Below are 12,011 nucleotides of genomic sequence, written 5' to 3' on the forward strand. Positions count from 1 at the left end.
CACTGGCCAAAGATATAGACCAATTTATTAATTATAGTATTTTTACACTCATAAATAGTAAAGGCAGCTTATATCACTGGAAGGGTTTTCCTCACTTCTGGGACACCAGAGGAAGTGTGCTTGCTTGGTAGGAGCAGGGCCAGGAGCTGCCAGAACACCAAGTCTCTGGACTGCACAGGGCACACAAAAGCAGAGCAGACTGCTCTGAGTACCAGGGCCTCTCCTCTGGTAGGGAATGCTGCTTTTCCCAGCCCTCAGGGCCAAGGACAAAGGTGGGAGGGTTGGCATTAGCCATGCAGGGGTCAGTCCTCAGGAGAAATCAAGCTTTCAATTCATATACAGAATTTCCTCTACAGGCTACCACATTGGCAGCATTGCCAATGCTTTATATTCAGCAGCTCTAACAAAAATCTGAAGCAGTAGGAAACAATGTTTCTGTATGTATGTACTACACTGCTTTTTGTGTAAGTGAGAACATGGTAAGAGCTACCAAATAAAAAGTGAGGCATCTCTCACTGATCATGTGGTGCCCAAATATGTTCATTGTTGTGGAAAAATAGTCCAGTTAAGTTGCATGTTTTGCATTGGACTGCAGAGATAGCTGCCTTTCCATTATATCAGGATTTCCCTCAAACACACAAACATCTGTGAAGGTTAAATCTAAATTCAGATATTAAGAACTATGTATGGTTTAGGTTACTTTGTAAAGCATTTTCTAAACACACCTCTGCTAGGTTCTTGCTTCAGATAATTTTCTATCCAGAGCCATGGTAGGCAGGCTCAAGAACCTGACAGGTATTCTCTGTTCCCTTGTGGGAGTGGGGTTTACAGGGAAGTTCACAGCACAGGGAAGACAGACTCAGGGAATGCTGCTTTGCAGCCATCCTGGGAAGAGAGGAAGAGTGGCCTTGCAGAGGTGAGTCCATGTGGGTCAGAGCCATCCCTTGCTGAGGATGGGTTATACAGAGATTCAGTACAGGGACTGGAGGAGTGGAGTCAGCAGCAGTGTTATAGCATCCGCATAGCTGAAAAAAGCCCAGTGGGACAGCATCTCCTCCTTTGCCAAAGACAGACTCACTTGTTCTGGCTGGAGGAAGCAATTACCCAGGATGCTGTGGAAGCTGCAGCTCTGCTGCTTGGATGATGTCTGCATCACTGAGGGTGAGTCCCATCCTAATAAAGAGGAGGATCTTATCACAAGCACACAAGAGCCCAGTCAGCTGTCAGGTGATTATTCACACGTGTACCTGAACATTTTTCCTGACCAGAATAGGTATTTAATAGCCTAATGCACCCTAGGCTGGCCTGGGAAAAAGTTACTTATTGAATACTAACCAGACATCTCCTTATATACACAAGGGTGGCACAGCGTGCTCCTGGCGATGCTAATATGTGTAGCCTTTGCTGTAAAGATGTGGAGGGAGGCTCCCAAGGTCTGGCAGATAAGTGGCATTCTCATCCAGATGAGAAAGGGGCACTGTGTCCTCCTCACTGATCTGTGGGTCCAGCTCTGCCTTCAGCGTTGGCCGCTGGTTCTCAGGGAAGGCCAAGGAGAACAGAGCTTCAGGCTCACACACAAACTTGTACACGTAGCGCTCCCCAGCCACCTGCAGGGAAGACATCAAGATGAATGCTGCAGGTACACAGCCAGCACAAGTCACTGATCCTTTAGCAGTGAGGAGGCTTGAAAAACCATTTGGCTGTTCTAGCTCATTGCCTTGGGACATGTCAGAGTTGTAAACTTCTCCCTGTGCTGTCCTGCTTCTCTGCTGCTCTGGTGGCTCCTGGGAAATGGGATGCTGCCAGATGACTCTTTGTCCAGATCACAATAGCATCAACAGTTCGTACTGTGACAATTGCACTCCATACTTATCCTCCCCAGTGCCCTGGATCTGGGAGATCCCATCCCTACACCACATATGACCAACCCCTTGACAGCCTTTCTCTCACCAACAAGTCTAGCTGTCCTTGCAGCTCCATAAATTCCATCTCTCCTGACTGAAAAGGAAAGAAATTATTTCCCTTTGGTTTAGTTCTCATATGTTGCCTAGATTCAGCTCCTTTACACCTTCCTCACTTAACTACTGCAAACAGAGGTTAAGAGGAAATAAAGCTTAGGATTCCTGGTAGCTGAAGTACAGGAGAGGCATCACCAAAGGCATAAAACCTGCCACCTGCTTTGCAAACTGACCTTCTGCATGATGCCTTTCTCATAATAATAACGAAGGGATCGGCTCAGTTTGTCGTAGTTCATGGCTGGACGGTTCTTCTGGATACCCCACAGCCTGGCTACCTGTGGAATAAAGCATCAGAGTGCAGGAATGTCTGAGCACGACCCAAGGGTGAAAGAACATTGCTGATTCTCTAGAGAACTGGTATCACAACACATGCAAACATTTGCAACATTTAAATAATAGACTCAAACAATAGTTATTAAGCATCTTTTCAAGAGTAGAACTCAAACTGAAGCCCCCTGTATCACAGAGAGGAATTCTCCTTGCCACTACAGAACTCATTTGCTGTCACCACCTCTCCTCACTCTCCACTACTCTGAAAGCCTGAGGATGCCAGAGGGCTCCTTCATCCTGTGCTACACTTTAGCTTCAAAGATCACACGTTTACGAGGAGACTGAGGAACATCTCTGTTATGGAAGACCCATGTGCCTTTCTTCCTCCTACTACATGATTTTCAGCTTTGTTCGAGGCTCAGAAATCTGTTGTAAGCACAGGTCACTGCAAGCTTGACACTGAAGTGTCTGGAGAAGTGGAAACAGTGAGTTATTTGATTCTTAGCATTGCTGAGACTCTGAACTTACAAGCAGCCTTTTTTAAACCTGGTATTTGTGTGACTCAAGTGTTTTGACCTCTTCTAAAAACCTTAATTTGCTGCAGGCTCTAGCAAGTACCACTGGTAGGTAGGTGCCTTCACAGGGCAGAGGAAAAGCCACTTGCAGATTTGCAGCCTCTGAAACAATGGATGCTCCCCCTAAGCCTGCAGAGAAGCAAAATGGTTTCACCTCCTCTGGCTCAATGAGCTTGAACTCCATTCCTCTACCAGTCCAGGCAATGAAGTGGGAATTGGTTGGATCATCCAGTAAAGCCACAAGAAATTGCCAGAGCTGGAGAGATCCCCGTCTCTGGTACGGAGGTCCTTCCCGGTACCCTATGGCTTCTTGCTTGATTTCTCCTGCTGAGAAGAACAAAGTATTTCTAAGTGCAAAACCAGTTGTTTCCCTGGAATATTTCAGTTCATATAAAACAGAACAGCCAGTTCACTAGCAGCTCTCCCAAGAAGAGCTCTGATGAACCTCTCAATTAAGATACATGTTCTGGAAGGCCTGTTTGCTGCTAAAAAGCTCAGGAAATAGGATACCAGAAAAACAGGTTTGAACCGCAGCTAATACCTGCAAGAATACAGTGTAATGAGCTATGTGTCCAGTGGTCTACTGGCTAGCAAAGATGCTGGATAACCCTATCTTACACCCAAACTGGAACCATTCTTTCTCAAACCTTCAAATTTTTCTGGAACAACACAGACATCATCGGTAAAGGACCTCATCTGCTTGTCATGGCTGCAGCCTGAAAGAGAAAGCAACTTTGGCAGTCATAGAGAAAAATGGGGTAGTACTAGACAGCAGTGCAGTGGGAGGGAAAAAAGACAGTTACTGAGTTTCTTACCTAATCTGTCTTCTGTATTTGAATGGCTTGGATAGCTCTCAACATTTATGTACATGGAAGGGCAGCCAGGAACATCTACAGAACAATTAACAAACTTATTAAAAGCACAGGAGGCAGGATAATCTTGATCTCCAGAGATGGATAGGTCTGTCTAACCAGTGTTCTCTTAGAGTCCTCCAGAAGGGTTAGTGGCAGACCAATAATTTTTATGTCTCAGCCATCCCACCACAACTTTACCTTTATTGTGCTTCCAATCATGAATTACATTAGTGAATTTCTGATGTCCTTCAGAGCAGCTAGGACAGCCAAGTCAGTCACCTATACCCCACTCTTAAAACAATACTCTTGGACAATAGGATAATTTCTATGGCAACTCTACACAGTTTAGTTTAAGATAAGTGTGCTCCCTCCTGTTGTTTTCACAGGTGAGAAGGCATCACATTTTTCCAGGGGTACTATGGTGATGACAATGGAGTACAGCAGCACCTGGATGTTTACTACAGGCAGTGCAGTGAGAGCCAGTCCATGTTGTGAGCTGCAGCTCAGTGCTGTGCAGTGCAGTCCCTGCACCCACAGCAGCTTTCCTCTGATAGTACTTGGAGGTTCCCTCCTGATCCAGAAATCTGACAGTTTTTCTGTACAATCCCCAACACATTTGTATCCTTCCTTTCTGCTGCCATTTACAGAACTTTTTCAGAATTATTTCTTCAAAACTGACAGGATGTTCCATGACCTACCAGCTCACACATTTCCCTGAACAGAAAAACTGCATGTGAACGTGGGAATGCCCTTTTTTCCATTTCTGATGATGTGAGTGGACTGATTATGAATTTTTTGTTTGCAAGTGATGGATATTCACCCCTGAGGTGGCTCTCCTACTAATGCCCACTTTATGCAGTCTGAAAGAACTCTGCCTACCCGAGTCGTACACGTAGTCCACCCGCTCCTGCTTGATCACCATGGCTGCTGGGTACTGATTGCTGCTGCCCACCTGGCTGGCTTGCTCATACTGTGGGTCATGGTACTCCTGTTTGAAGCCCTGATGAGGGTACTGGAGGCAGGGCTCAGACATCTGGTGCTCATAGGCAACGGGATCTTCTTGGGCTATGCCCTGGGAGGAGGGGAAGGAACAGCACATCTCCACTGGTGGCTGGTATGTAGAGCTAGAAGAGGAGAGAGGACATGGGATGGTTGCTTTCTTCTTGGCCCTCTGATCTAGGCTCTGATGAAGGGCTTGTTGAGGAACAGCAGCTTCCTCAGCCTGTTAGTGGGACTGTAGGAGCTTGGGCAAGGAGGGAGCACCAATGAAAGATGTTTCCAAGGGGAGCTACATAACCCATCATTCAGAGAATCTGATGGGCTTAAGGTCATAGATTTAATCTTCAAACCCTAGGCAGCAGTGGTGGGACCTTGTGATTGCTGGAAATGGGGCTTTTTCATGTGGATGCTGCACCCCTCCTCCCTGAACCACCAAGGAGGGCAATCCTTCATGGAAGTGGTTACCTCTTGGCAGTAACTCACCTGTTTTCACTGAGGTATCCACAGCTGGATGTGGTATGGGATGGCCCAGCAGGGGTCAGGAAGCTCCTGTCCCCTCTAGGGAACTGTTGGAGTGGTGACTCTATTGGGGTTCTTGGGTTGGGGGACTTGATTCCAACTTGTCTGGTTTGATCATAGGCACTGGAAAGTCAAACATATTGGAGCTTTACAGTTCTCTGAGAAGGACTTGTGGCAGCACCTGGGGAGGATGTGTCACAGGCAGACACACTGTCCCTCTGTGCATCCACCTAGGCCAGAAAACTGCCACCAAAAAACCAAAAACTTATTTTCTGATGCAACAATAGCTATAAGCCTTTAGGCAGAAAACTGAGGAAGAAACCATGGTGTAACTCAGCCAAGTCGCTGGGACTGCACATGGTGGTGTCAGGTACAGCACAGATTTTGGAAAGCAGTGGGGACAGAGGCATGTGACAGAGATCAACACAGGACAGCTGTGGAGCAGCACTAGGGAGCAGAAAAAAGAAGCAAGCCCAGCTCTACTTTGCACAGTACACTACTGAGCTATTCAGTGCAATAAATGGCAGCCTGAGCAGGCTGCTAGGAGCTCACCCACTGCCCTTACCAGCAGGCAGACCAGAGTGCTGTCACAACACTTCATAATTAGATAATGCAGTAGCACTTATTTCATACCAGCTCCTGCCCTCCCCTGTGCAAGCTGCATTACCTGGTGTAAAGGCACTGCTCGCCATTGTGGTACTGGAATGGTTGCTTTTGGTTGCAGGACACTGTGGGGTCCAAGGAGGGACTCTGGGGTTCCTTTTTAATCTTTGCAGGAGGACTATGAAAAGCTACTGTGGGAGAGAAATGAAAGATCAGGTAGACATTTGTTTATGGAGAGAGATTTTTACATCCAGTAAAAAGTCAGTGGAGATGCTACCACCTTCTCCTTGTTCAGCTTGCTCTGAGAAAAATAAAATACCAATATGCTCAGCTGTTCCCTGGACTTTCCTGAGCTCTGCCCTTGATTTAGTAAGGTTTGTATGATAGAGAAACCTTAAAAGAGCAAATCTAAGGAAGTGCTAACATGCTCTGTGATAATCCAGTTCACTTTGAAAAGGATTTGGAATTGGGTATTTCCTAAGCTGTTCAGGGCTGGGCAGACATTTTCTGCTACATCACAAGGGGCAGCATGCACATACTCCATTTCTCAGCACGTGAAAGTGAAGTTTTGCTTTGGGTAATGCAAAATGCTCTTTCATGAACATCCCTGGTAAACACACCTTGGAGTAGCATTACTGTGTCACACTGCATTGAATTACCATGCAATAAGGTGACACATTGTAGACTTCCTTATAACGTTGTTTGTCCTGTAGGACATTAAATGAACTACAAATGGTTTTGTACATATAGCTACAAAAGCTGAAAGCTTTCTGTGAGGAAATACTAATATATCTATTACATACTCTTGCAAGCTGTCACCAGGCTACTTTGCTCATAAACACTTTATACAGCTAGTGTTTTCTGAAGGACCTAACCAATTTAGTTAGCTAAAATCCCTTTTCCAAAGGAAATGAATCAGTGTTGAAGCATAGTACAAAACAGAAATATGACTTACAAGGCCTTGCTTTCACTATAATATACCTCAAAGTTCAAAGATCAGCTTGCAGTCCTCTCAGAAGCCTCCCTTGGATTTATCTAATTTTATTAATGGTATTTGCTTTATGATTCCTGGGCAAGAGGTTACCACACTGGCACTCAGTAGCTACCTGTAGAATTTCCAGATGCAGGTTTCCCTTTGTTGAATCACTTCTATGCTAAGAGTCCAACATCCCTGAATGAGGGAATCTCATTACTGCTCTGCTCATCCAAACCCACCAGTGACAGTCCAGAAAAAATATAAAAAAAGGCTCCTTTTAGTTTTCTGTGCTCTGGTCTGTCAAAGGATATTTCTGGGCTGGTTAGAATTTCATGAATAACAAATGTGGGTTGCAGTTTATAGCACCAGGAAATAGGATGTGGGTATTGTTAGGCCTTATGCTTAATTAAATCCAGCAGGGAGCAAAACTTTCTTCACTAGTTCCTTAGGCAATCTTATGCTGGCTGATGGACATGGTAAGCATCTACCTCTGCTTCTGGGCTCTGCTCCTGCTGTTAGGAGGTCCCTGACACTTAGGAAAGAAAAGTAACCCCAGAAAGGTACATAGGTCTGGGCTTGTTTTGCAAACAGGAAATATCTGCCCTCCAAATCAAAACTGTAAATAAGGTTAGCTCCAGTCCTTCATCAGCTTACTTCCACCTTTTCAAGCTTACCCAGTGCTGCTTACAGAGCCTGGGATGTTCAGAGCTGTGATTACAGCTTTAAGGATGGAAAGTAACATCCAGATCTGTTAATACTTCATTTTTGCTGAGTTTATTTCAGGGCTGACCTGAACTGTCTGTGGACCAGCAATCCCCAGGCCAGTTCTCCCTCACATAAAGGATTAATTGTCCCTTCAGAAGTGCTGCAGCAGACAGCTATCTAAAGGACTGCCAACTCCTAGAGCACAGGATCTTAAGGCCACTTTTCCAGAATACCTCCTCAAAATTAATTCTTTCAGCAAGAGGGAGGAAAAAAAAAAAACAAAAACCAAACCTGACTCCTTTTGCCTGTGTTTGGTTTCAGCCTACACCAGAAAAGCCTTTTACCTGCACTCCTCAGGGACAGCTGCTTCCACAGCCAGTCCTGGGGCTGTTATCAATCATAACAGAGGGTCCTGTTCCCAAGCAGCTCTTGGCAGCATCCAGACTGATGGCAGGTAGGAGAGTACTGACCTAGCAGACCTGCCCCACACCTGGGATGGATTTAATATCCCAAGTGTGACACTGCTGCATCTGTACAAACACCACAGGCCCAGGGATGGTTCAAAAGAGAAAAGAGGTTTTGTATGCCTGGGGCATCCATTTCTTCTGTCACAGCAGCTCTTTGCAATGTATGAAATAAACAGATATGGAGAACCATCTGAAAATGGCAACATATTGGCTGAACACATTGCAGGGGGAAAAATAAAATTCTCTGTCCAGTGCACTGAAATCCATTGAAGTTTCAAGAAACTGGATGTGCTGGGAGCAGCCAATTCTTCCTAGCCTGTGATAGCTGGAACAGGCTATTGCATTACAACTGCTTCATTCATTCAGAGTGCAACATGGGATCAGCCCTCTCTTCAGTTCTAGGTCAAAAAGAGGAAGGAACAAAATGGATGACTCAGAGAGCAAGCCTGGTTGTGCTGCAGGACCAAGTCCTGGGGAAGGAGGTAGACAAGAATAGCCAGTAAAAATGCTTTCTTTTAGTTTTCATGGGAAAACTGCCCTCAGCAGAGAGGGATGTCAGCATAAGAAGGGCCCCAGTGCTGACTGCACCAGCTTTAAATAAACACTTCTGCTTTCAGTTAGCTGCTGGCCAGGAACATGCCCAGGGAGCAGTGAGGCATCTTTTAGCCGTGAGATGCCTGTCAAAAGCCAGGCTCTGGGTTCCTGTGGCTGCTTCCAACTCGGAGCTGTTCAGAACAGTCTTTATTCACTTCAGACATGAGTCTTAGCCCAGCATCAGCTTCCAAATGAAAGGGTTTCATGCTGTGAAGAGTGACTGAAGCAGGCCCAGTGTGAGAAAAGCAGAAAGAGTTGCACGGCCATTGTGGGGCAGGTTCCTCTCTGTACACCTGTACCTGTGCAACATTCAGCTCTTCTGTGAGGTGAAGTGCTCTGAGCAGTTCTCAGAGCAGGAATCTCTGGTACAGCCTGTACACACCACACGTGCAGTCTGTTCAGCAGACACTTCTTGAGAACAGAGAGCAGGCAGGCTGGGGAGCACAGCTCTTCAGGGGTACTCTGCCCTAGTACATCACCTCACAGAGGCCATGCAGGTAAACACAGCCCCAAAAAGCACCTGCAGGAGACACACACCAATAATTCCACGTACAGCACATTTCTTTTGCTTTAGGAGGTGTAATAGCAGGACTTTCACCCTGGATTGCCAAAGTCACACGGGTTTTCTCAGCTGTCAGGGGTTCCTGATTAATCACATACATCAACTAAAATACACATCTGTTAAATAACTCTGTATAAAGGACTATGGCACTTACCACCACACAAAAAGATACTTTTCTTTTTGTCCAGATATGGACAGTTAGCCTGGATTTTATGTCACCATCACAATGATGTAGAATCAAGTACTTTAGCCTCAGTATCTGTGTTGCATTTACATATTTGCTTTGTTTACAGTGTATCCTGCCCTTCTCTCCCAAGAAACATGATCACTTGCATGCTACTTACAGTTTTCTGAATGAAAGTCAGGCACAAATTGCTCATCACTGTCTGGAACCTGAGCTGCCATGAGAGGAAGGGAGGGAGGAAGGAAGGGAAGGAGAAGAATTAGATTTGGTACTTTGTATGGTATATTCAGCAATAAGGCAGAAATAAGGCACTACAGGAGAGATGTGAGCTTTCTGCTGGGGTCCACTTTAGTGGCTAAGGATACTTTCAATTTGGGGTTATAGGATACAGTTCTGCCTGCAGATTTACACTGCAACATTATCATCTCCATGTTAAAAAGCTTCAGGCTTATTGCCTCCTGTAGTCAAACTGGTGACACATCAGAAGCTGATTCCTCTTCATAACTCAGGGCATCAAATTGATTTAGACTTCCATGAAAGACTATGCAAAAGCTGTAAAGCTGACATGGAGAGAGTTTCCCACAGCGTCCAAAATGGGTATTTTCATATGTCTAATTGTTTGTAGTCAATTAATATTTCCAGTTTGCTTCCTTCCTAGGTTTGTTACTCTTATTTCAGCATTAACATGGAACTGTAAACAAAACAGTAAATTAAAACAGCTAAATTTCTTCACTAAATGTGGTAAAGGCAGAGAAAAAAATTCTGTATTTCATATTTTCACTTTCTTTTTCTTCTACATTGCTTAGGAAGGTACTAAGTTTTCAGTTGCCTTCGTCACATGAAGAAATACTACCAAGTAGACTTGTACTTATGGATTCATTCAACATTCTGCTACTGACAAACATAATGCAAGAGATTCTATGAAAATTCATTAGATTAGTGAGCTAAAAATACTATCAAACATCAGGAAGCCTGAACTTAAAAGTGTACCAGATATCAATTATGAGGCCAGCTTGTTTTATTGGTAGCTCAAGTTTTTTAAAGGTTTAAGGTTCTCAAACGTGGGCACTTTCAGCAGGCCCATTAGATGACCAGCAATTAACATTTATTTTTCTGCTCTGATGTAATTTAGGCTAATGTTTCAATCCTGGAACAGTATCCAGATAGCTCTCCTTACATTCTTAAAATCCTCATGCTCCTGATGTAATGGAATTTCATTTAAGTTTGAAATGACCATGGAAGATTATTTTTTTTTTTTTCATTTAGTTGTCTTCCTTAGTTAGCAAAGAGCTTTTTGGAGACTGAAAAAAATTAACTGTTTGACAGGATTGTCCTTTACTTGTGATAAAATGAGGGAAAATAACCCTGCTCAAGATGCCATGCATATTTTTATATTATTATTCTCATATATCTGCTATATGAGAATAACACAGTATTATATCCTATCCTTATATATCCTATCCTATATTATATCCTTACCTATATCACAGTAAGCACTTTCTGTAAGGCTGTACTTAAGGATGTTTTGAATTTTCTGTAAAATGGATCAGTTTTAATAATGAAATTAGAGGAAATTCACCATACTGCTTAAAACTAGTTTCACTTTTAATTAATGGGACTCTCTGGAATTTTAAGTTTTCTTTTCCTTGAAGTAAAAAGGCAAAAAAATGAAGACTCCAAACTCTGAACAATTTGTGCATTACAGGGAGGTCCCTTCAAAGAATTGACTTTAAACCCAAACAAACTAAGAAACAAAATACAAAAAATAAAAAACCTCAAAAAAACCCTGAGACAAGCACCTTGCTCCCCACATTAAAAGAACAGTTCATTGTTTGTTTAAAAAAAAAAAAAAATTTACAACGTTCTGGCAACCAAGAAAGATAAGTGACAAATTAGCACAAAATTGAACCAGTTACAAGGAGCCTGAAACGCAAATTGCAAGCAGGAAAACGGGCCAACTGCCAAGTTCCATTCATAAGCAAATGCCCAGCACAATAATGGGATTCATGCGGCTTCATTTACACAAGCCAGAGGATGGCAAGTCTGAAAAAAAAATACTTTATGTTGGAAGAGAGGCAAACGAAGCAAAGGAGCGGTACAAACGTCGGAAGACAAGCTACTGAAAGGCGAACAAACCCAAAATGAGCAAGGGGAAGGAGCCTACCTTCTGTCAGCCAAGTCTCCTGGAACTGGCTCAAGTCCTGGAAGAGGTCTGCACGAAAAGTGAGACGTTTCCTCAGTGGAGCGCCGGGGAGGGACAGCAGGATGCTCCAGAGACGGAGATGATACCGGGCGGAACGAGGAAGTGGGGGCAGAGACTCAAGGGACGGACCTGGTCCCTGCCCAGAAGCCTTCGCCCTCCCCACCCATCCCTCCACCCCCCAACTCCCGTTACCTTCCGAGTCCTGCGCAGCCGGCAAGCCCGCCTCACCGGCTCTCTTCCGAGCGTCCTGCTGAGCCCCGCCGCCGGAAGCCGCCTGGCCCGGAGGCTGCTGCAGAACGAGCGGATCAGCACGGGGATCCCTGACCGGAGCGAACCCCAGCCCGGAGCCCCCCTCCTGGCGGAGCCGTCGCTCACCTGCGGGAAGGTGAACGGCACCTGCTGGTCCAGGTACCCCTTCATCCCGCCGCCCGGGGGCTACCTCCGCGGTCGCGGGGCCGCAACTCTCGGCCGGCACCTGGAGA

The 12,011-nt window shown here is 45.0% G+C and overlaps 1 protein-coding gene across 1 annotated transcript; it reads right to left on the reverse strand.

The window, feature by feature from the left end:
- Nucleotides 1-554: 554 nt before the first annotated feature.
- ETV4 (ETS variant transcription factor 4) lies at nt 555-12,011 on the reverse strand. Its single transcript, XM_030465812.1, has 12 exons — nt 11,905-12,011; nt 11,722-11,818; nt 11,491-11,538; nt 9,487-9,540; nt 5,903-6,029; nt 5,200-5,358; nt 4,597-4,841; nt 3,679-3,753; nt 3,511-3,579; nt 3,018-3,187; nt 2,192-2,293; nt 555-1,607 (listed from the first exon to the last, which is right to left on the reverse strand). The coding sequence occupies exons 1-12, from the start codon at nt 11,947-11,949 to the stop codon at nt 1,386-1,388; spliced, it is 1,413 nt and encodes a 470-aa protein (XP_030321672.1). The 5' UTR covers nt 11,950-12,011; the 3' UTR covers nt 555-1,385.

This window comes from Calypte anna, chromosome 27 (genome assembly GCF_003957555.1).
Source record: "Calypte anna isolate BGI_N300 chromosome 27, bCalAnn1_v1.p, whole genome shotgun sequence".
Classification (NCBI taxonomy): domain Eukaryota; kingdom Metazoa; phylum Chordata; class Aves; order Apodiformes; family Trochilidae; genus Calypte; species Calypte anna.